The sequence below is a fragment of the Kwoniella newhampshirensis genome, chromosome 6, assembly GCF_039105145.1.
Source record: "Kwoniella newhampshirensis strain CBS 13917 chromosome 6, whole genome shotgun sequence".
Lineage (NCBI taxonomy): Eukaryota > Fungi > Basidiomycota > Tremellomycetes > Tremellales > Cryptococcaceae > Kwoniella > Kwoniella newhampshirensis.
The window spans coordinates 193,337-215,850 of NC_089960.1; the positions used below are offsets into that span (position 1 = coordinate 193,337).

Sequence of the window (22,514 nt, forward strand, 5' to 3'; positions counted from 1 at the left end):
AGGGAGATAACACATCACACAAGGTCGACAGACTCGTCACTGCCGGCAACGCATAGAATACACACATTGATAAAACACTGGCAATGATAGCTCGTCGTTACAGACAAGGGGGAAAGAGGGCAAGCAAGGAACGAGTGGGATTGGCAGGACAGTAGATACAACATACAGTAGAAGTCCATGTCGAATAGCATATCCAATACGAAATCAAAGATTGCGAAACAGCTTGCAAAAGCATGATAGACTCTCTCTTTGGCCCACCCTTCTTAGTAGAAGTGGAAGTGGGTGAGCATCTTTGTTTCGATGACACATGTCATGCATGTGTGAAGTATCGGTGAATGCAAGGTATGATACTGAAAGTTATACTGTGTGGCAATCCCTTTGATCCCTGGTAAAACTCGGCGGCGATGGAGGAAAAATGACTTCTTCTCTCATCTTAATCCAAGACAGAACAGACCTCATCTGTCTCTCCAAAAAAAAATTACTTTCGAGCATGATCGTCTATCCGTGCCATACTAATACTCCAAGAAAATCCTCGCAAAGATCTCTCGTTCTGTTTCTACATCAATCCTGGACTTGAACTGAGGAACACCTCGGTCATAATTGTTGTTCACCGCCACTCGTCTCGGACCATTCTTTAGTTCCCATCTGTGATAATCGACTGACACATCGTGCAAAGGCAAAAAGCTCTTCGTCGCCCGAGAAGAGGGACGATGACCCTACATCGTCTGCGTTCAGGCCCTATTTTCGGTAGGAACAAAAGCCCATCGAGTAAGTCTTCACTTCTTTTGTCTCTTGGGACAGCAACGCGTTGATTTGATGGACAAAAAATTAGCTAAACTCACCATATCGTCCATGACTATTTCACGGCGAAGACGATAAGCAGCTTTCCAAATTGACTGAGATCGACACTACCACTCACCATTTCGCATGTGTTCATCATCACCCGCCGTACCCTTGTCATGCTTGTCTGAAAATACTTGGAAGATAGGTACTTCGGACGAGATGAAGATTTTGGTCTTATTTTCGTAACATGCTAGAGGATCGATATGCGCCGTCAGCTGATGACCGTGCAACACCGCAAGGTCGTTCAACTCGCCATCTATGAAAGTGATGAATCTCCTCGCTTGATCTCTCTCACCCAAACCCATCCTCGGCACATCCTCCACAAACACCGTTCCAAACCTCCCTGTGACTTCGAGATAATCGGCAGCGCTCAGCGGTCGATTACACAGATCGGAAAATTTGAATTTAGCGACGCTCCCGCTAGATTCTGGGACGTGTAGCTCCCGACCCCATAAGGGGATTTTGCGGTCATGGACAACCTCTGTCGATACTGGGTCGGCAGAGGCGAGGGATTGAAACAATTTGGACAGCTCTGATTTCGTATCCGAAGAAAGCGGGGAGAAATAGACTTTGTTGAGAGCCCGAGGGAGTTTACGGTAGTCTACGAATTGGGTATGGATCAGTAAGGGTCTTCATGGACAACAACGCCACCCAATTCGGTCTATCCAGTGTAGCCTATAGCGGGTCTACAGTCTACATCTCTCCACGAAATTGAAGCTCACCGGTCCCCGAGTCCAAGTCTACAACCTCGAACTTCTCCTTGATCAATTCAATTGCGGGTATGAACGACTGCCGTTGTATACCGTTGATGTACAATTCGTCGGGGTGACGACTGATCGCCAAGGTCAGCTGGATGATCCTTGCCTCCAGACTTATGACAAGACTCACTTCGAGGTCATGATACACACCACCCCGAAACCCATCAATCGTTCTAACAGCTGACGGAGGATCATGGCTGTGACGATATCGGTGACCTGTCCGCGCGGACGGTCATCACTCTCTCGAAGATTTTGTTTGCCTTGAGCAGAGTTCAACTCACCTGAAACTCATCAAAACACAATACCCTCCCTTCCTCCGCCAAACTCCGCGCAACCTCAGGCATGGCATCTCTCTTGCCCAGACCCATCGCCGCATATTTCGCTCCGACCTCATGTTGTCTTTGCAGGACATCCAACATGAAAGAATGGAAATGTATTCTCGTACTGCCATATCCTCCCTTCTGCTTGCTCCTGAACTGTTCGGGCAGAGTCGAATGGAAGAGATCCATCAACATGGTTTTCCCCGTTCCGACAGAACCGTACAGGTACAATCCTTTAGGGACGTTTTCGAGTGCATGTGTCGGTTGAGGATGTGTAGGAGTGCGGTGGAATAGTTTTCCGAACTGTGATTTGCAGTATTCAAATCAGAGAATGATTGCTTTCGACAGAAGCATCCATGACACGTACAAAAGACGGGGTGACTTCCGTCGTCGCAGGTTCGGGTACCGGTCCCGGATCGTAATGTTGCAGATCTTTCCATAACCGTTCCAGCTTGCTGATAATCGCTCGTTGATGAGGGTCGGGACGTAGGACATTATCCTTGACGAGGTGATCATATCGGGTCAAGGGGTCTGCGAACGTCTCCCATCAGCATACCAGGAACCATATATATTCTGCCAGCTCAATTACGTCATGTTACGCGGGACATGGTGGTCAGGTAGGGGAGACATACCTCTGAAAGAGGCTCGCGCTTCAGCGGCATGGGTTGACAGAGCATGAAAGGGTTTCTGACCCTCGTCTTCTGCTTTGAGTGAGGAATGTAGATATCTGCGAGTAGCTATTGATGCTCCGACCGGTCTTGGAGCTGCTATTATCCGAATTGGCCGACGGGACGACGGCAAGGAATGACGGATATGTGCTGTCGGGCGGACAGAACGAGCTGCGCCAGCTAGGACCGGTCGTCCTGAGGAGGTTGCAGAGCGCATCTGAAGAGGACACTCGGTGCAAGGTCACGCACGGTCTACGGTATTAGGGACGAGAACATCATTGAAAGCAAAGTCAAGAAGGTAACGCAATAGATTATCTATTATGAACTCTTGGTAGAAGCCGAACGTCGGCAACCTCAACTTACAGTGGTCAAAGTGAGTGGCCAAAACACAAGACGCTGGTACCGGGAATAAAACGCCACATTCCTCATATTCCCGATGAAATCTCCGTCTCTAATCACCTCTAGATACAATAACAATCGTGTAAACAACTCCCCCTGCGCGACTGGCTTTTCTTTTCACAATCGACCATCAATCAACTTCAGAGGCATACCATCGTTGGCATACATCGGATACCTTGACATGATGTCACGTCGACCGACAGCAGGTAGATCGACGAGCGGTATCGCTCGGACAGCTTCATCCGCATCGATAGCGATGCCTCCACCGTCCAAAATACCGAACAATCGTCCACCGTCCGTCACGTCAACATCAGGCGCTTCACACAGGAATGGAGAGGATGGAGGAGAAAGCAGATCAAACAGTCCCAATAGGAAAGGAAGGAAGACAACGGGCGTAGTGGGAGTGGGGAGTGGTCATGGTGCCGGGAAGGGAAAAGGTGCAGAGTCATCGAATGTCACTGAAAATGGAGAGATCAACATCCAGGTCGTGGTCAGATGTCGGTGAGTAGAGCCAAATGGGACCACATTGGATCGACTGTCACGAATCGCTGACTTGTCATCATCAGAGGGAGATCATCTCAGGAGGTCGCTCAAGCCTCTCCAGTCATAACGACCACTACTGGACCCATCTCAAAAGCCATCACTGTCGAAACGACACCCCTGCCGTCATCATCCATGGCGACATTCACGACTGCATCAGCATATGGTGGTTCCCATCAGCCGATGACCAAGACATACCCGTTCGACAAGGTTTTTGGTCCCGAAGCAGATCAGACCATGATCTTCAACGAAGTAGCTGAGGGCATGCTGGATGAGGTCTTGGCTGGTTACAACTGTACCATTTTTGCGTATGGACAGACAGGAACCGGTAAAACGTGAGCTCCACCGTTCGATAGGGGATCCCCTCTGCTCAGCTAACATCGTGCTGCAGTTACACCATGCAAGGTGACCTCGAGCTCACAAACCTCAACGCACCCAAATCGACCGCCGGTATCGTTCCCCGAGTTCTACATCGACTCTTCTCCCTGCTTGAGAACAGTGCCAACACGGAATACTCGGTCAAGTGTTCGTACATCGAATTGTACAACGAAGAACTGCGCGATTTACTGGCGACGGAGTACAAGGGTGATGGGCCGGCCGCCCAACAACAGCAGAATGGGAACAACGGGGGCGGTGGTCTCAAGTTGTACGAGGATGGCAAGAAGGGCGTGTACATCCAGGGGTTGGAAGAGACCGGTGTTAGAAATCTCAAGGAAGGTCTGGGCATCGTCGATAAGGGTGTGAAGAGGAGACAGACCGCTGAGACCAAGATGAACACCGAGTCATCGTGAGTAGTGTTTGTCGTCTTCTCATTCTCCATTACTGACAGCTCCGTAGCCGATCTCACACAATCTTCTCCATCACCGTACATGTCAAGGAAAGCGGTCTGCAACGCGGTGGAGAGGACTTGCTCAAGGTTGGAAAATTCAACCTCGTCGATTTGGCCGGTTCAGAAGCCATCGGTCGATCAGGTGCCACTGACAAACGAGCTCGAGAGGCCGGAATGATCAACCAATCGCTTCTCACTCTCGGTCGAGTCATCTCTGCGCTTGTCGAAAAGGGCAGTCATATCCCATATCGAGAATCGAAGCTTACACGATTACTGCAAGACTCCCTGGGTGGCCGAACCAAGACGTGTATCGTGGCGACAGTCAGTCCTACTCGATCTAACATGGAAGAAACACTGTCTACTCTCGACTATGCTATCCGAGCGAAGTCCATCCGAAATAGACCCGAGGTCAACGCTCACATGACCAAGACTGGTCTGCTGAAGGAATACGTCGGCGACATCGAGCGACTCAAGGTCGAACTCATGGCTGCAAGAGAGAAGAACGGAATCTACATCCCTGAAGATCAATGGAGAGAGATGCACGAACTACAGGCGAAGCAGAAGTCCGACTACGATGAGGCGAAACTCAAGGCGAGCATGATAGAGGTTGAGCTCGTCACGATAAAGAAGGAGTTCGACGACGTCAGTGTCAGACTTTTGACGACCGCGGACGAATTGGTTCAAGTCAGAGAGGCGGAAAGGCAATTGACAGAAATGTTGGACGAGACCAAGGTGATTCTGGAGAGAGTCAGAGTGCAGTTGGAAGAGGAGATGGCGGTCAGTCAGGCATACATGAAGGGCGAGGAACGACTCGACCAGGTGGCGGGCAGCTTAAAGAAGGTCGCGACGGAAAGTGTCAGCGACGTGGGTGGATTGTTCGACAAATTAGGTGAGCATCGGCACAAGCACGAAAGCTGGAGTACTGATATCGCTCGCAGCGCGCAAAGCAAAGGTCCTTGGCTCTAATGCCGATGCAGCGACCAAATTTGGTGGAAAGCTGCAAGGGTTATCAAATGAGCTGCGGGGTGGACTTGCGCAGCTTCACTCGGCGCAGAATGGCTTCGGTCAAGAAGTCAAGTCGGAAGTGGAGACTTACGCGATCAATGGACAGGGGGTGAGTGTGTTACAATCTTACGGATTTGAAAGCTAATCACAAAATCTGTCAGGCTTCACAACGCGATTTGGCCGCCTTGGACAAATCATTCTCGGTTTTCAATGATCTGGCCAAGCGGATGACAGCTTCTAACGAGAAGGGTCAGCGGGAAGCCTCGGAGACCAGTAAGACTTTATTGGCTGTCAAGGAGGAGGTGCAGACCTCGGTGAGAGAGTGGGCCAAGGGCGTCAGTGACCGGAGTCAAAAGATGGTCGAGGATTTGCTGGAGCATCAACAGGAACATCTTACCATGGTGAGTTGGTCTTGACACGCTTTGAGGATTGATAGCATCTGCTGACAAGCTGTGAACAGGTTGGTTCTGTTCTCGACTCTACAGCCGATCTGGTGGATGCGGTCATCACGACGGCTCGCGATCATCTCGCAGCTGAAGCCGCTTCATCAGCAGCCTCTCGAGATCTTGCTCTTCGCGCTTCGTCATCCGAAATCTCTCGCTTACAGTCGCAAAATCTCCTTCTTGCCCGACTTTTGTCACAAGAAAAGGCTAAAACAGCCAAGTTACGCACGGAACTCATTGACAATCTCACATCGATGATCGAGAACTTCACGGATGCTCAGGACGCAAGTTGGACCGAGGTCGTTAATCAGGTCCAGGTGGAGAATGTCAGGGGTGTGCAGGAGATGGAGAGGTTTGATGAGGATGTCCGCGGTGAATGGGAGCGAGGGGAGAGGAGGAGGGAAGGAGTCAGGGGCGACTTTGCAGTCGGTGAGGAGACGGGAAGCAAACAGAGAGAAGCGGGACGAAGTGTGAGTGGTTCTTGCGTGGATCCGATGCGAACTTGATGTCTGATGATTTCATTTCTCAGGCATTGGGAGATGTCAGAGAAGGTGTGAGAGAAAGGCTGCAGGTGTATGGCAAAGAAACGACAGAAGAGGCGGAAAGTCATGTCAAGGTGGTCGATGCCTTCTGTACTAGGATGGGTAAGGGTGCTTCCGATGGTGAGTTGCGAGGTGAAGAGCAAGATCACCCGGGCAGTGAGCTGATGTAGGCTGCAGTCTCGAGCAAAGCATCATCGCGAGGAAAGAAACAGGCGGATCTACTCTCAGCGCTGTCCCACAATGTTGCGCAGACACATCAAGCTTCTCAGTCCAGAGCAAGGGCTACCGCCGACGACATCGCTTCGATTTCATCCAATCTTCTTGCTTCCGTGAGTGTCTTGATTGAGTGTTTCTCACTGCGAAGAAGACCGTCAAGCTGAAACTTCCAATCCTCTCAGCAATCTACTGCCTCGTCATTGATCTCCCAGGCCCACGCGAACTCTCAAACGACATTGGAAACGATGTTCGCATCGACTGCAAGGTTCCTTGAATCAGGCATTGGCGAAGACGTACCTACGGGGATCACGCCGAGGAAGAAGGCTTGGAACGTTCAGACAGAATGGACGAGAACGGGGAGCAGAGAGGCTGTCTTGGCGAGCTGGCGACAAAGACAAGCTTCTGGTGAAGACGGTGGGGTGGAAGCTGTCGCGCACTCGAATGGAGGGCATAGCCCTGCAGAGGAAGAAGGGAACGATACTTCGAGAGAAAACACGGTTGCATTGAATGGCGAAGCAGCATCGTCAAAACCACCTTCGAGGGAACCGACTCCGACCGTATCGTCAGCTATTCCCAACCCATCCTTGTTATCAGCGAGTCAAAATGGTCCAGCACCGGGTTTGAGACAACCTTCTTCAACATCGGGAATTCCGAGCAAATCGAAGTTGACGAATGGGAAGAAGATGGGTGGAGCAGAGGAAATCAGACCGACATTAACGGTGTTGGGGGAAGGAGTCGGGCTGAATGTCCCGAGAAGAACGAGGAAGTGAGCGGGGGTCGATCTCCAGGTACAGGGTTCGGGGTTTAGTGATGAGATGTTGGACGGATAAGCATGACCTTGGTGATTATGCTACGTTGTGATACGGACTTTTGGACGATTATAGGTAGAATGATAATGATGAAGATGTACAGTATAACTCAGAGCCGAAACTCGGTTGCTTGACAAGGTTTGTGTCGGGAATCGTATGAGGATATCGCAAAGGAAGCAGCGGAGATGATTCGCACTTGCTGTGAGAAGGTATATGTGAAACACGACTTTCGGATCCGTAAAGACACCACGACTGTCGAGAAAGGTCATCCAGTACCTCGAAAACCGATACGTGTCAGTCACATGTACGTACGTCTCTATCGAATGACACCTGTTCTAGATCATGGCCCCATCTGCTGTGATCTGATCTGGATCGCGAGTTGGATGACTGTCTGGAGTACGTACGTTTCGGTCTTGTCCAAGTCATCTGTGACACTGGTCAAACCTTTTTGTGTTTTTTTTTCTGACACTGTTCGTCAATCTAATCTTGTTTTGAAGTCGGAATCAATGTCATGTACGTGGTTCCATGCGACTACTGTGTGTACGTACATACGGTACGTGATATGGTATCTCGGTGTCTCGGTGGAGCGGCCTGTCAATATGACATCTCCATCGTCCAGACCAGACTGGGTGAGAGTCGTTCCGGTCATAATTGTTGATGATCCCATCCATATGGTTGGTCGGTGCCTTGCCATCGTTGTTGACCTGTGAGCTTATCGATCATAGCGGATCCTGCGCATTGCCGCCCGGTCTCATGGTGATCAGAGGTGTTCATTATTGTTGCCGACGACTTTCACACAACTGCTATAGGATCCGTGTTGACCCACACGCACACACCCACGCACACCGCTTTGCCAAGATCATGACATCGCCCCAATATGATGACTGGACCGAGAGAATCGTGGTGTATCGGTTGACGAGCACTTGTTCTCGGCTCCGAAGTTGGACATGTGTAGGTATATAAACGTTCCCTTCCCAGCTTCGCGACAACGCCGTCCATACCATCAAGAGGCTCGACTCTCTACTCACAGTTCACCGTCTTATCTCACCTCGATCTGATATACTCACCATGACACTCGTCAAACCTGCTCATTTCGTATTGATCCCCCACGGAATGTGGTGAGTCCTCCTCTCTCGATCACACACCGAAAATGCTATGCCAGAGAGGTAAACGCACTGTGGCCTGATAAAAGTAGAATGCGCACTGACACGGTTTCCGAACGGTCAAGGGGACACCTCCGACCTCTTCTCGGGCTATCGTTGAACCTTCTCGTCCTTCACCCCCATCTGCGTCTCACGCTCCTACTCACACCATCGGTCCTGACCCGCGTCCAACAAGAACTCCATGCACTCACTCTCGTTCAACCCGCCTCCGCCTCCGGGGCTGCAGCGCAGATGGAAGATGTTGACGGACACGAGGAGAAGAAGCACACTGTCACGGTTCGGATCCAGTTGATCACTTGCGTTTCGAAAGATTACGAGTTGCCTAAAGTCTTCGATCCATCTGCAATGGTGAAGGAGGCTGTCAATTACGCGGCCACTTTACCCGAGTACATAAAGGTTCTCTTTGGTGACTTTGGTGGAGAAGACGGCATGGAAGGGATGGTGGAGAATAAGTGGAAAGGATTGATGCCCGATTTCATCATATTTGATGTGAGTCCCAGATGAAACCTCTTTCGATGTGAACTGGGGACATGTCTGATGTCGACCGAGATATTGATTGAAACGTACCATCACCTCCAGATATTCCAACCTTTCGTACCAGACGTGATACGAAATGTCATGATATCTATCGACAGGCCCATGCCACCTCTTGTAGGCTTCTGTCCATGCAACGCAACCTCCGTGTATCAGTGAGTGAGAACCCTGTACTCCCATAGACACCGACGAGTGCAAGTCCCCTTGTTCTTGTGGGAGCGGAAACCAGCTGACAATGTGGGTTCTGTTCTCCCTCGGTTGGTCCATCAAGTCACTTCGCGGCTGAAGAGCGCGGCGGGTTTTTCACCAAAATGCACCGACTTGGTCGGGAAGAGATGGCCGCTGGTATGGACCCGTCTACAGCATACGACAAGGTGAGCTGAATTCCATCCAGTCTTACTGCCGTTATAGAAACACAACATTTGGATGGTATACTGAACTAGGCACCGACTCTTTGCAGCACACGTTCAAGAGCGATGGAACCGTGGTCTCTCTTCCTGGGCTACCTGCCAAATTTGATTGTGAGTAGGTCACGGAGACTAAATCAGGAAGCACATTCTGACCATAAGCAATTGTGTCAATCGAATTCGACAGATGAATGGTGTAAGTTCCCTCGATGTGTCATCCTACCCAGACTCAGGCAAGACCGTTTTGACGCCTTGACCCCAGTCCCACTCGTCGAAACCGTCCCTTTCCCACCGGGTACCATGCTTGCCGTCATCGAGAGCTATACATGCGTCCATGATAAAGACGTGACAGCTCTCGTCCTTCCTGCCAATGCAGAGCTGGAGACCGAGGCGGTAGCAGCCCTCGAGAAAGAAATCGGGAAGAAAGTTTACATGGGCGGGTGAGTCTCACGATCAGAGAACAGGCCGAGAGACCGCCAGCGCTGCTGACAATGACTTGACTGTTTCGTAGGCTTCAGTTCACCGAATCAGTATGGAATGAGGAAAAGCCACTCCGTATCGCTGGAAATGACGATGACGAGCGAGTGCTCAACTTCCTCGATAAGATGAAGAACAAGCACGGCTCCAAATCCGTTTGCTATATCAGGTGAGTTGGAAAGGATCGGAGACTCACTGCGCAACCCATCATGAACACATCGGTACTGCATTTGAATCCTCCCTGCGAGAAACGCTGAGACAGAGGGTTGTATCTACCAGCTTTGGATCCATGTTCTTCCCCGTTCTCCGACCCGATCTTGTCCGCTACATCCTCAATACACTTCGTGAGAGTGACCTCCCCTTCGTCTTCGCGTATGCTTCGGGACTTGCGGTCATACCGGGAGATATCGTATCCGAGTTCAAGGATGATGAAAATAGCTGCATGGTCAAGTTTGCGCCTCAGTGGCAGGTTCTCAATCATGATGCAATTGGCTTCTTCGTCGTGAGTAGATCCTTCCCCAATCCAGCCTGTCAGACGGTAAGGTCACCAAAAAAAACTGCTGACTAGACCTGCGGCTCGTAGACCCATTGCGGTAGCAATAGTGTGGCAGAGGTAAGTGAAAGGCCCGAACCTGATCTTTCGATGAAATTGACATATGAGTATACACAAACAAAAGGCAATCATGACCGAAACCCCTATCGTCGGCATGCCGTTTGCTGCTGATCAAGGAGTGTTCGCCTCATTGCGTGAGTCACTGCGGCACCTCCGAGCTTGTGCTGCAGGTTTGGCTCATCATAGTGGACTGTACGGCTAAGGATCTGTCTCCCCTGCAGTCACCGAGGTATACAAAGTCGGTGTCACTCTGAAACAAGTCAGCACCTTCGCCAGACCCGACTTCAATCGCTTTAAGGATGGTACGAAGATCACCAGTACGGAGGAAAGCATCAAGAGCGAGATGCGTGACACGTGGGCTCTCATGAAAGGTCGATCTGGAGCGAAGATGAGGGAGAATATGAAGGGTATGCAGGACATTGTCAGGAAGAGTTGGAAAGAGGGAAGAGCGGCGAGGGACATGGACACGTTGGGTAGATTGACTCTGTAAATTTGCAGTCCGCCTGATTCAGCGAAAGACTTTGTGATCCGGTGTCTTGTAGTCGCTGCGAAACGGTATGAAACAATCTCGTATAGATACACGTAGACTGCATATGGCCCGTTCTGTTCCTCATCCGCTTCGAATCAAGGAGCTGCCCGGCCGCTCGCTGAGATGTCTTCTGGTGACATCATCACTTTAGGTTGAGATTCACAAAAGTTGATCCAGTCAATCGTCCGGCCAGAAGTAAGTGCATATCTTGCTTGTCATTTGGATGAACCCAACATATCCCGCTTCGATTCAAACCCAATTGTTTCTTGACCCTAGAAAACCAATCAGATCAACAAAGCCGAGACCGTAGACGCCCGCCAATATGTCCTCTGATCCCACTCCATCTCGAGCAGAATCTGTCAGCTCTACGCTATCGTCCGTCATCTCGCTCCTTGAGAACGAACAGAATCTGAAGAAGGTGAGTGGTATGGGTCCCACAACCCACAGATATCGAATATCAACCACGGAGGACCGCGTCATTCCCAAGATCATCGCTGATAGCTTCTGTGGACTTGGGCTATATCTAGCAAATCCGAGAAGCTGTCGAACCGATCGAGGATCTCTCAAGAGCAGCCATCACAGAACTGAACAAACTCCATTCTGCCCCTTTCGCGCAGCGTGAGTCGGCTATCAACTATCAATCTTTGCCCATCACCGCTGCAGCTCGGATAGCCGAGATGGACAGAGCTGATGTATGAGGATGCAGACGGTCAGATCTGCGAGAGTGCCGTCTCGATAATCACCAAGACTCAACCGTTATGGGTGACTGTCGCCACGTTGATCCCCCAAGGAGAGTTTTATCGGTCAGTCGAGGATCTCTCATCCATATCCTTATCACTGCGAGTGGAACCACCAAGGGTTCATGGCATATCTGCCAAATGACCGATCGAATGGTACCGCTGACGAATGATCGTTCGTACAGATACCAATTCGCCCTCGGACCCGCTATGCGAAATCTGACCACGTCGATCGTCCTCGCGAGGTTCATACTGCACGATGAGTTGACTCCCGCATTTGCTGTATCGAACTTGATTGGAGGTGAGTCTCCGATCCCATCTTTCCTTTTGATTTGAATCACTCCTTTCCTATCTACCGTTACAACCATGAGAGGAGTGATGGTTATGCGCAAGTACGATGATGACACCGGGACATGATGACCGACCGACTGACTTGTCGTTGACCTTTACCCATCCACTTGCAGTCCAACACGATGGGACAGAGGCATTACAACTTTCCGCGGAAGACTATCTTCAAGGAGTCATAGGAGCAGTCAACGAGCTGGTACGTCTGCGCCGCGTCTCGTGACGATGATCTTGTAATACGTAAAACAAGAGCTGATCGAGGCATCCTCCGTAGCCGAGATTATCGATCAATGCTGTCACGTCGCAGAACTTTGCGCTACCAGTGAAGATCGCAGCTTTCGTCAATGACATCTTTGCGAGTTACTCTTTGGTGAGTGGGGAAATCGAATCGTTTCATCTCTCCTTCGGAATGGTCGCTCTTTCTTCTCTCAGAATTGCCCAGAACATCAGCTGATGATGGTCGCAATTCGTGCTCCAGTTGAATCTGCGAAACGACGCGCTGAGACGCAAGTTTGATTCTTTGAAGTACGACGTCAAGAGATGTGAGGACGTCTTGTACGACCTCACTTTGAGGGGATTAGCTCCTGCGCCTGCCTCCTAATCTATAGCATAGCCGTCTCAACCATTGACATTCTGTTTGCTCATCAGTGCACATATGTATAGTGACTCTCACGACGGACTTGAGATCACCTTGACCTTGTCACACATCATACTCAAGAAGACTATGCATTGACTATCATCAAGCATTCGCTACATCCTCTTCTGTAGCGTCCTTTTTCTTCTCGTCCACCTTGGCCCTCTTCTGAGGCGGAGGTTTTCCTCCTTCACTCGCCGCTTTAGCAGCCTTCGCCTCCAATTCAGCCTTCAATCTCTTCTTATTCTCCTCTTTTGCCTTCTTCTGTCGTTGCACCAGCAGATTACCGACATCCACACCTGCAGCCTTGAGTCTACCCAACTGTTTCGTGTTCAGTTTCTCCAGTTCGTCAGGTGTATAGGACCTGTGAGCTCCGCCTCCCATCGTGGGTGCAACGGAGGTGGCATCGTCCCCGGCGGCGGGAACAGGGACGGGTGGTCCCGAATCTTCGTCTTCTTCGAACCCGGGCCATCGAGGAAGAACACCGAGTAAAGGGTACAGGTTCAGGTTCGATAATGTTTTGAACGATGTGGTGGGAAGAGTTGGAACGAGTGCTGAGAATGTGGCAGTGGAATTTGATGACGATTCGCTCAGCTACGCCGAATAGGTCAGATCACAAACCCAAGCATCGAGAATCAACAAGTGAGCTTACCGCTCCGTCCACCGCAACGTCAAGTACGACCAACAACTTCTCAAGCGCCTCGACCTCAGACTTCGTAACCGGTCCTTCCCTCTTGATGGCCTCTTGACGACCTTCTGTCCCCGGTCCAGGGTTCTGCTTCAATACGCCCCAAGCTGTATCGAGAGACAGGAGGATCTGACCAGGTTGTGAAGTGATGGGGGTGAAGTCGAGGACGGGATGGGGCAAGGGCAGCGTATGGACGACAGGTTGTGACGACTGATCTGTAGAGAAAACGAAAGAATGAATGGCCGATGCTCTGTAAAAACCAGTCTAGGTCAGTCCGGTGCGTATCGAACCGGTGCACAATGACGGACTCACCCCTCCGAGAAGAAGAGGACGATAGTTTGACCGCCAACTTGTATGCTCTGAATCTTCTTTACACATATCCCCTGACCACTAGGTAGGATATACCCTTCTGGTGCAGTGTAGAATGTCTCTTCGCCATCTGCTTCACCTGTGGCTGGCGGTGTATCGATCTTGAGTTTTCTCGATCCCACTCGGTACCGTCTTAGATGACTTCTGACTCTTCGATGAGGCAGAATTGAGGGCCAAATATCCACTTTTGACAGCAGAGCGCCGGTAGGCCAATCCCATATTCTAAGTGAGGGGTCGCCTCCTGCTGATAACAGTATCGACGGGTGGGCAGAAGGGATATGGATGGCGGAAACGAAACTGAGTGAGCGGAAGGAAAGTTCAGTATACACTTCCGCGTTTATGTGACACGGTATGAATAATGCTCACCCATCATGACCGAACAGGAATTTGTCGATAACATAGGATTTGGGATATCGACTGATCCGTATATGTTCGTCTCGATCAGCCGTAATGATCCACTTGGAATCAGACGTGACGATGTGGGAGTTGACCATGGACACATGACCCAAGAGATAAGTGGCGTCCGGATTTTGGGAAGGGTCGGCAACGAGAGAGTACATGGGTGGTCGAGACTTCGTGTGATCCCCCACAGGTGTTGGATCTAAGGGGTAACTGCATGCAAGACGGAATTGAGCTCACGAGGCTCTCGATGAAAGTGCAGCTCATGTACGTAGGGGAAGAGCTCACGAGTAGACATCGCCAACCTTGTCAGAAAGGATGATTGATCCATCTGGACCAAATGTGAGATGTGATCCTCGCTTGACAGCGGTTCTAATGGTGTCGCTCCATGATCAGCCCAACTTACCTATATCGCCATCACAAGAAAGGTTCAGCTGACCTCGTATGTCTCAGTCTGATTTCCCGCTCTGAAAGATCCCACACTCTGAGCACCTTGTCATCCCCCAGTGTCACGACGATCTTCCCGTCATCTGACACGGTGACAAGTCTGATGAAACCATCTTGATGAGCTTTGTTGTCGACTTGAGGCGAAGAGAAGGTCGTGGAGCTGCTAGGATCGAGGACGTGCAGCGAAGCACCGGCTGCGACGATGATGGACGAAGAGGATGAAGCGAGCGCCACGGGAGGGAAAGGTGGATTTGACATGGTTGTCCTACAGTGACTGTATGAGCGCGCAAGGAAGATATGATATCTCCAGTCCAAGTTGTAATTTTCTGAAAATCACAAAAGCGGCAGCAACAAAAACCCGGGGCTTCGACAACCTCTTTGAGAGAGGGATCTAAGATGTGGGATCGAATAAAGATAGACGAGGGGACGGGATTATTGATGAGAAACATCTCTCAGATTTAATGATTCGAGGGGAAACGCGTCGCGGCATAGCCAGAGATCCTCGACGCGTCGGAATTTACCCTCATCTCCTCATTTAATTCTTCGACCCTCTCTCTTACATATCTCAACGTCTCCTCAAGCCCGCTACACCTTCGATACCACTGGACATCCTACAAAACACCATGGTGAATCTCGTCAAGAGACATCGTTGATCTTATCGTACTGACCAAACCTCATGCACTGTAGTCTTCTCCTGTGCCCCCATCTTCCCAGGCCAGGCCCAAGCGTCAACGTTCGACATCACGGGACCGGACGCCGACGGCTGGACCGTCAGGTCCTCGATCTTCTCCTCCTCCCTCATCACTGCCTCCTTCTTCACCTCCGGCACCTTTCTCTGATTTCGGGGACGAGGAAGATCTGGGAGATGATGAGGTCACGGAGATGCGTCAGATGGGAAGAGCGAGAGAACAGGGTGACGACGAAGATGAAGAGGACGGAGAGGATCTCTTCAACGAGAGAATGATGGAGTGGGTCTCAGCCGATTGTTTCTGATGATCTCGATAAGCTGACCCATACAACAGAGACTATGACGCGAACGACGTGCTTGACACCTATTCTCAAGCGGATATCGACGATCGATCCTCTCTCCCTGAACTGTCTCGAGCCGACCGACTCGCAGCCGAAAGAGCCATGGAGCGTCGTGATCGTGGTCTTCCAGGCCGACGAGCAGGTCGACGTGACCACATGCCCGCTTTCCTCCAGTCTGATGACGATGAGGGCGAGGGTTTCGGTGAGGGCCTGTTGGCAGGTATCAATACCCGACGACGAAGAAGACAGTATGATGAGAGAATGGATGAGGATGACGTTGAGGACGAAGAAGAAATGTCGTTGGAACACCTGGGCGACGTCAAAACAGCCACTATTGTCGAATGGGTCTCGCGCGACACTGTCAGAAGGGCAATCCAGAAGCATTTCAGAAGTTTCCTTATGACCTATGTGGACGAGAACGGACAGTCTGTATACGGACAGCGTATCAGGCAGTTGGGAGAGAGTGAGTTGTCTTAACTTTCTTTGTATGATTTGGAACATAGCTGACCTTGCCCAGTCAACTCGGAGTCACTCGAGGTATCGTTCCTTCATCTAGCATCTTCTCGACCTATTCTGGCATACTTCCTAGCCAACTCGCCTCAGCCTATGCTCGCGCTCTTCGACCAAGTCGCGCTCGACGCGATCCTCCTCTACTATCCTTCTTACGACCGAATCCACTCCGAAATCCACGTCCGCATCACTGAACTCCCTACATCCCTCTCGCTCCGGGATCTTCGTCAGTCCAATCTCAATTGTCTCGTTCGAGTGTCCGGTGTCGTCACCCGACGAACAGGCGTCTTCCCTCAACTCAAATACGTCAAGTTCGACTGCGGCAAATGTCGAGCGGTTCTCGGTCCTTTCTTCCAGGACACGAACAAGGAGCTCAAAATCAGCTTTTGTCAAGCTTGTGAGAGCAGAGGACCGTTCACAGTCAACTCGGAGCAAACGGTGTACAGGAACTACCAGAAGATGACACTGCAGGAGTCACCCGGAAGTGTACCTGCGGGACGTCTTCCTAGACACAGAGAGGTGGTTCTGCTCTGGGATCTGATCGATATGGCCAAGCCGGGAGAGGAGATCGTGAGTTGCTTCGCGATGATCCGGGACTAACACTGACCCAATCGATGATGATGGTGATGCAGGAGGTCACCGGTATCTACAGAAACAACTTTGACGCGTCTCTTAACACCAAAAACGGTTTCCCGGTCTTTTCTACCGTACTCGAAGCCAATCACATCAACAAGAAGGAGGATCTTTTCGCCACAGTTCACCTGACCGAGGAGGACAACAAAATGATCCGAAACATGGCACGAGATGAGCGGATCGTCAAGCGAATTGTCAAGTCTATTGCGCCATCTATCTACGGCCATGACGATATTAAAACCGCACTTGCGCTTTCTTTGTTCGGTGGTGTCTCCAAGGACATCAACAAGAAGCACAGGATTCGTGGAGATATCAACGTTCTGCTGCTCGGTGACCCCGGTACAGCCAAATCGCAATTCCTAAAGTATGTCGAGAAGACTGCCAGTCGAGCGGTCTTCACGACTGGTCAAGGAGCTTCCGCCGTGGGTCTGACCGCTTCGGTGCGAAAGGATGCGGTGACAAGAGAGTGGACATTGGAAGGTGGTGCACTAGTGCTTGCTGACCGTGGACACTGTCTCATCGACGAATTTGACAAAATGAATGATGCGGACCGAACATCCATTCATGAGGCGATGGAGCAACAATCGATTTCCATCTCCAAAGCCGGTATCGTCACCTCCCTACAAGCTCGTTGCGCGATCATCGCAGCTGCGAACCCGATACGAGGACGATACAATCCTACTATTCCCTTCCAACAGAACGTGGAGCTTACAGAACCCATCTTGTCCCGTTTCGACGTGCTCTGCGTGGTGAAAGATGCGGTGGACCCGGTTCAGGACGAGATGCTTGCGCAATTCGTCGTTGGCAGTCATCTCAGGAGTCATCCACAATTCAATGATGCGACCGATGAGCATAATGTCTCGACTGTTGTGGACGCGGATGTAAGTGGAGTACATCTCTGCCGCAGAGATCATACTGATGAAACCGTTCTCAGATCATTCCGCAAGATCTGCTGCGAAAATACATCATGTACGCGAAAGAGAACATCAAGCCTAAGCTCCATCAACTCGATCAGGACAAGCTCGCGCGCTTGTACGCCGATCTCAGACGAGAGTCTCTCGCGACTGGGTCATTCCCAATCACTGTCCGACATCTTGAGTCGATGATCCGAATGTCGGAAGCAAGCGCAAAAATGCATCTGAGAGAATACGTCAGGAGCGATGATATCGATCTTGCTATCCAGGTCGCGGTGGGAAGTTTCGTCAATGCGCAGAAGATGTCCATCAAGAAGACTCTCGAGAGGGTGAGTAGCGACGTCTCAGTCGTGCGTAATGACCATGCTGACATTGCGCTTCTGTAGGGCTTCCGAAAATACGTTCATCAAGCTACCGATCACGAGGAGCTCATCTCGTTCTTACTTGGTGGTATCATCAAGGAGAAGGTCCAACTCTACCGACATCAACGTGGCGAGAACCCAGAAAAAGTCCATGTCAAGGTTTCTCAGTTGGAGGCGAGAGCGAAGGATCTGGAAATCTACGATGTTGCACCTTTCTTGAGAAGCAAGCTCTTCACGACGAACGGATACAAGGTGATCGATGCGGAAGGGGGAAGAGCGGTTGAGAAGATGTTCACGAGTGTGAGAGGCGATGAGCTGTGATGTTGCTTTGCGGTGTATTCAGTGTTTCACCTATATTCTGTTTGGCAGAGACGACGAACGGAGACGGATCTGGGATTCCTTTGCAATAGTACTTGGTTCAGTTTCGTATGTATCGACATTGTGACATTGTGGCCTGGCAGATACAGTGTCGATCTCGTGTTGTATATCGTGGCAGTCCAACAAGAAACCGAAGCTCAAGGTCAAGATGGTGAATGAGACTGCTGCGAATCAGCCACCACATCACGAGAATACATACAATCAATCGATCGGCACCGGAATGGGTAAAATCAGTTACGTCAATCGTAAAGTGGCCCCAGTCAAGATCTTCGTGCCTATGAGATGGACGTCGTGCTCTGTTCTAGGCGATCCTTCCATCTTCTCGTCATCATTCGTCGAAGACTCAGCCTGGAACCGTTGAGGGTGTCATGGGGTGCGAATTGCTCTAGATGATGACCATTGGCACGTTACCTTGATTCTGGATGACCAAGGTATATAACACTGAATGATGGGTTCTCAATGCTGGTCAAGGAAAATGACCACTCTGTGTCTACTTGATGGAACTTCCGCCCTTCCGCTGACTCAATTGAGAAAAACTAATTGAACGACTCGATCTGAATCCATTCGAGACCCTCACCCTCACTGTACAGACAGACAGACGCTCAGTCCACCATGAACTCTGCTTTCTCAATCTCATTACCTCGCGACACAGACGGTAGACTACCACGCGGCACGCCAGCAGGATTACCGTGTGCGATCGAAGTGAGTCCAGCTATCTTCTCTCTCAGCCTTCATGAGAGACTGCTGCGCTGTCGGAAACGGAAAAGGAACAAGACTACCCATGTCAGATGACTTATGGTCAAGATGCTTATACATGTCTCCTGCCCATTTGCCACAGGCATTCGAACATGCCCGAAGACTACAGGAGATGAAAGGTTGGGGTATGGACGAGGATGATATGGGGATGACCATGATGTTGGACAAGGGGTTTGAGGTAGGTCATCGATTGGTCTCCAAGAGGGATTGTGCGGATCCAGGTGGGATGGGTGATGGCTGATTCTCGATAATCTTAGATGGTGGCGGAAAAACTCAGATTGGCAGCTGAACGAACGGAAACTACACCTCAGTACACGGACGATGATTCAGGTGAGTGTTGTTGAGATTCTCCACGAGCATCATGTCCTCTTTGTAAGGTACGGTTCTTCCGTCCCTGGAGTCCCACTTGAGATCCATCCTCTCTTCAAATACGTTTGTCTTTGACTGTCCGCAAACTCGTCGAGTCCGATCCTTTCCGTCCTTTTCTACCTCAAACAGCCCTCCCACGTTCTGACCCGCTGATCCTTATAACGCAGGCGACGAAACTCTCCCAAACACCGACTGGTATCAAGCCGCCTTGTTCTACTCCTTCCCCATCCGAGAGTCGTCAACTTACCCTGATGTGGACGACGTCCAAGGTTGGTTAGCATTGATGAAGCGGGGTACATGTGCTTGGGAGACTGTCTGGGCAGCTTATTGCGTGGCTCAGATGAGTGCTTTAGGTCGAAGGGCATAGTCGTCCAGTATCGGGTACTCTTATCGATGCGGTGATCTGTCGAGAATGTCTGGATGGTACTTGTGTTTGTGTGTGTGAGACGGGATTGTGTTCATTGATGTATTAGTAGTCTAGATCGATAAGTCTTATCATCGATATCCACCATATCACCGATTTGGTCTGGAAGGCCTGTATCTCGGCTTCGGGGACTACATCGTATACAGTGGCAGCTCTAGGGTCCTCGATGACACACGTACAAATACATTTCCATGCTCTCCCCTTCTTAAAGTCGAATGGCTGAGGTGATACCATGGTCTGCGTCTAATCGTGATACTTGCCCTTGAAGCCCGGTGCGATCTCCTGATCCTCCGCTTCTCTGTACGCGACCCTCTTCTTCTGCTGCCAAGTCTGCTTGAGCTTGACGAATTCTCCCATGGTCGGGACTTTGTGACCGCCTTGTTCGAATTCGTTCTGCGTGAAGCCTTCTCGTTTGAGGAGAGGACTGTCGACGGTAGCGAGGGGGAGGTCGTTCTGAGGTCGAGCAAAGTAAAGAAGACCGAGTCGGTCGTACTGGTTTTGGTCCTTGGGAGGTACGGAGACCTACATCGTGACCAAAGAAAAACGGTTAGGTCTGACTCTGCCAGGACAAGCCACAGACAAGGGGAGATGCTCACTCGATGCACCGTGCTCTTGATATATCCACCGGTCAAGAACGACAGCGCATCACAAGTATTGACTGTCAAACTTCCATCGAGGGGTTTAGCCCACTTCCAAGCACCCGTCTTATGATCCTTGATCTGCAGCGCAGCAACTGGCTGTCTGAACAGCAGGGTCAACGTTCCCAGATCAGTATGACCAAGACTGTACAGCCCCGTATCGATCTTCTCGAGTTGTTCAGGCGTGAAGTGTCGGTACATCATGTATCGTAGATGGTCTTCGGACGGGTTCTCGTATCTGTGCAAGTTGGTGAAGAAGTCTTCAGGGAGTTCGAGTGCTGATGCGATGAGAGTGTGGAGGGGATCGAGGACATTGGTGTGAAGGGACTGAGCGGTCAGATCAGTATGGACTCGAATCGCGAACCGATCATCTGCCTGGGATATGCAAGGGACTTACTCGGGCAAACCGCTCAATCTCGCCAATGTTCTCTTTGACGACATCAGGGTGTTCCCGAGGGTGATACCCATCAAATTCTGATATGGTTTGAGCGTCAGTCTTATCCCAAGCTTGGGGCAGATGGTCAGATGGTCGACCGCTCACTGGGGATGTTGTAGACCTCTGTTCTGTCCCTCACACCACCGCCGAGAACGGCTCTGCCTGCAGGTCTGTATCCGTTGTATTCTCCATTCTCCAGATCCGGGGTATACTTCAACTTCTCCTCCAAGGGGAGATCGTAAAATTTAGATCCGAGGGCGAACTGGCGATCCACAGCAGCTTGAGGAATACCGTAGTTTGTCACGTAGAAGAAACCTTTGGTTCTGATCGCCTCGATCAAAGTTTGGGAGAGCTCATGTCGACCTTCGGGAGTACCATACTTGGAGAGATCGATGGTGGGTACTGAGATTGTGAAAAGTACATCAGTGTGAGCTGGACTGCAGTGGACCAGACAACAGAGAGCTTTGGCCGTGTGATACTCACAATCAGCCCAGTCGAGGTCCTCCTTGGTCTCCGGAACGTAGTCATACTGGAAGTTTTGGGGGACGGGCACGGGCATCTTGACGGATTGGTGATGGTCTGATCGTGTGGGTCTACTTCACGTTTCCCAAAGGCTTTGAGCGTTGTATCCTTATATCACTGCATCCGTCACACCTACAAGCCTGTACTTATACATGATCCGTCTTCACAGCCATTGCCAACAGACTCATAGATCAAGCTTACGAAGCATCTCGTGCTCAATTTCGTTTTCGGGTTAGGCCGAGAGGGAGGAAGGGGATTCTGGACGGAAAGACATCCCGATCAATCACATCATCGCAAATCTTGGTATTACTGTGCTCTGTGGGGTCGGTCCATGTCGGGGCCATCGTCGAAGCTGAGCAGAACGAAATCCAGCAGACAGCAGTGACTCGGTTGACTTTCTGTTTATCAAATCGGGAAATCAAATCGCAATCATTCAAGATGACGCGATCATCTCGTCTTTCCCATTCTCCGACTTTTAGCGTGCTTTCAGATAACGATAGCGACACCGAAGCCATCTCGGACTTGTGCGCTGTCGGCTTTGTACATGCAAGTGAGCAGCTCTCCCGACACACGTCGAACGGTGCGCTCCCCAAGTGGGAGACACCTTGTATGCATGATCTGCAACTAATCAAGAGACGAGATCGGGTAGCTTCGTGTTCAGCGGCTTGGTCGAACGCCGCATCATGATATACCTGTCGCTCATAGTAAGTCGAGAGTCTGCATCGGATCGTGCACCAACTCCAGCCCGACATTTCGTATCATTGGGTCAGAAAAGTCAGTGGTACACAGGAAAAAAGAGTGTAGTGGGATGCATATGTGACTTCAAGCA

The 22,514-nt window shown here is 50.7% G+C and overlaps 8 protein-coding genes across 8 annotated transcripts; 5 read left to right on the plus strand and 3 right to left on the minus strand.

Moving 5' to 3' along the window:
* Positions 1-594: 594 nt before the first annotated feature.
* Positions 595-2,806, minus strand: IAR55_003269 (uncharacterized protein; the record flags this gene model as incomplete). Its single annotated transcript, XM_066946376.1, has 9 exons — positions 595-738; positions 843-856; positions 920-1,033; positions 1,097-1,444; positions 1,566-1,675; positions 1,732-1,817; positions 1,883-2,224; positions 2,289-2,452; positions 2,554-2,806. 9 exons carry the CDS (start codon positions 2,804-2,806, stop codon positions 595-597), a joined length of 1,575 nt encoding a protein of 524 aa, XP_066802768.1.
* A 366-nt stretch (positions 2,807-3,172) lies between these two features.
* IAR55_003270 (uncharacterized protein) lies at positions 3,173-7,333 on the plus strand (the record flags this gene model as incomplete). The annotated part of the gene is made up of 10 exons (XM_066946377.1): positions 3,173-3,489; positions 3,555-3,863; positions 3,920-4,315; positions 4,366-5,246; positions 5,296-5,471; positions 5,524-5,763; positions 5,823-6,275; positions 6,335-6,467; positions 6,525-6,676; positions 6,746-7,333. 10 exons carry the CDS (start codon positions 3,173-3,175, stop codon positions 7,331-7,333), a joined length of 3,645 nt encoding a protein of 1,214 aa, XP_066802769.1.
* A 1,107-nt stretch (positions 7,334-8,440) lies between these two features.
* Positions 8,441-11,056, plus strand: IAR55_003271 (uncharacterized protein; the record flags this gene model as incomplete). The annotated part of the gene is made up of 11 exons (XM_066946378.1): positions 8,441-8,490; positions 8,601-9,024; positions 9,115-9,224; positions 9,341-9,443; positions 9,530-9,590; positions 9,739-9,916; positions 9,988-10,122; positions 10,233-10,455; positions 10,537-10,566; positions 10,631-10,700; positions 10,788-11,056. 11 exons carry the CDS (start codon positions 8,441-8,443, stop codon positions 11,054-11,056), a joined length of 1,653 nt encoding a protein of 550 aa, XP_066802770.1.
* Positions 11,057-11,417: 361 nt separating this feature from the next.
* On the plus strand, positions 11,418-12,778 carry IAR55_003272 (uncharacterized protein; the record flags this gene model as incomplete). Its single annotated transcript, XM_066946379.1, has 7 exons — positions 11,418-11,513; positions 11,623-11,713; positions 11,802-11,898; positions 12,018-12,133; positions 12,297-12,376; positions 12,452-12,547; positions 12,656-12,778. 7 exons carry the CDS (start codon positions 11,418-11,420, stop codon positions 12,776-12,778), a joined length of 699 nt encoding a protein of 232 aa, XP_066802771.1.
* Positions 12,779-12,916: 138 nt separating this feature from the next.
* On the minus strand, positions 12,917-14,972 carry IAR55_003273 (uncharacterized protein; the record flags this gene model as incomplete). The annotated part of the gene is made up of 6 exons (XM_066946380.1): positions 12,917-13,405; positions 13,464-13,749; positions 13,812-14,165; positions 14,235-14,480; positions 14,556-14,639; positions 14,707-14,972. 6 exons carry the CDS (start codon positions 14,970-14,972, stop codon positions 12,917-12,919), a joined length of 1,725 nt encoding a protein of 574 aa, XP_066802772.1.
* Positions 14,973-15,596: 624 nt separating this feature from the next.
* IAR55_003274 (uncharacterized protein) lies at positions 15,597-18,483 on the plus strand (the record flags this gene model as incomplete). The annotated part of the gene is made up of 6 exons (XM_066946381.1): positions 15,597-15,682; positions 15,737-16,206; positions 16,261-16,823; positions 16,886-17,767; positions 17,821-18,129; positions 18,187-18,483. The coding sequence occupies 6 exons, from the start codon at positions 15,597-15,599 to the stop codon at positions 18,481-18,483; spliced, it is 2,607 nt and encodes an 868-aa protein (XP_066802773.1).
* A 669-nt stretch (positions 18,484-19,152) lies between these two features.
* Positions 19,153-20,032, plus strand: IAR55_003275 (uncharacterized protein; the record flags this gene model as incomplete). The annotated part of the gene is made up of 4 exons (XM_066946382.1): positions 19,153-19,242; positions 19,379-19,474; positions 19,554-19,626; positions 19,833-20,032. 4 exons carry the CDS (start codon positions 19,153-19,155, stop codon positions 20,030-20,032), a joined length of 459 nt encoding a protein of 152 aa, XP_066802774.1.
* A 300-nt stretch (positions 20,033-20,332) lies between these two features.
* On the minus strand, positions 20,333-21,722 carry IAR55_003276 (uncharacterized protein; the record flags this gene model as incomplete). Its single annotated transcript, XM_066946383.1, has 5 exons — positions 20,333-20,611; positions 20,686-21,054; positions 21,125-21,201; positions 21,269-21,565; positions 21,647-21,722. The coding sequence occupies 5 exons, from the start codon at positions 21,720-21,722 to the stop codon at positions 20,333-20,335; spliced, it is 1,098 nt and encodes a 365-aa protein (XP_066802775.1).
* Between the last annotated feature and the right edge of the window lie 792 nt (positions 21,723-22,514).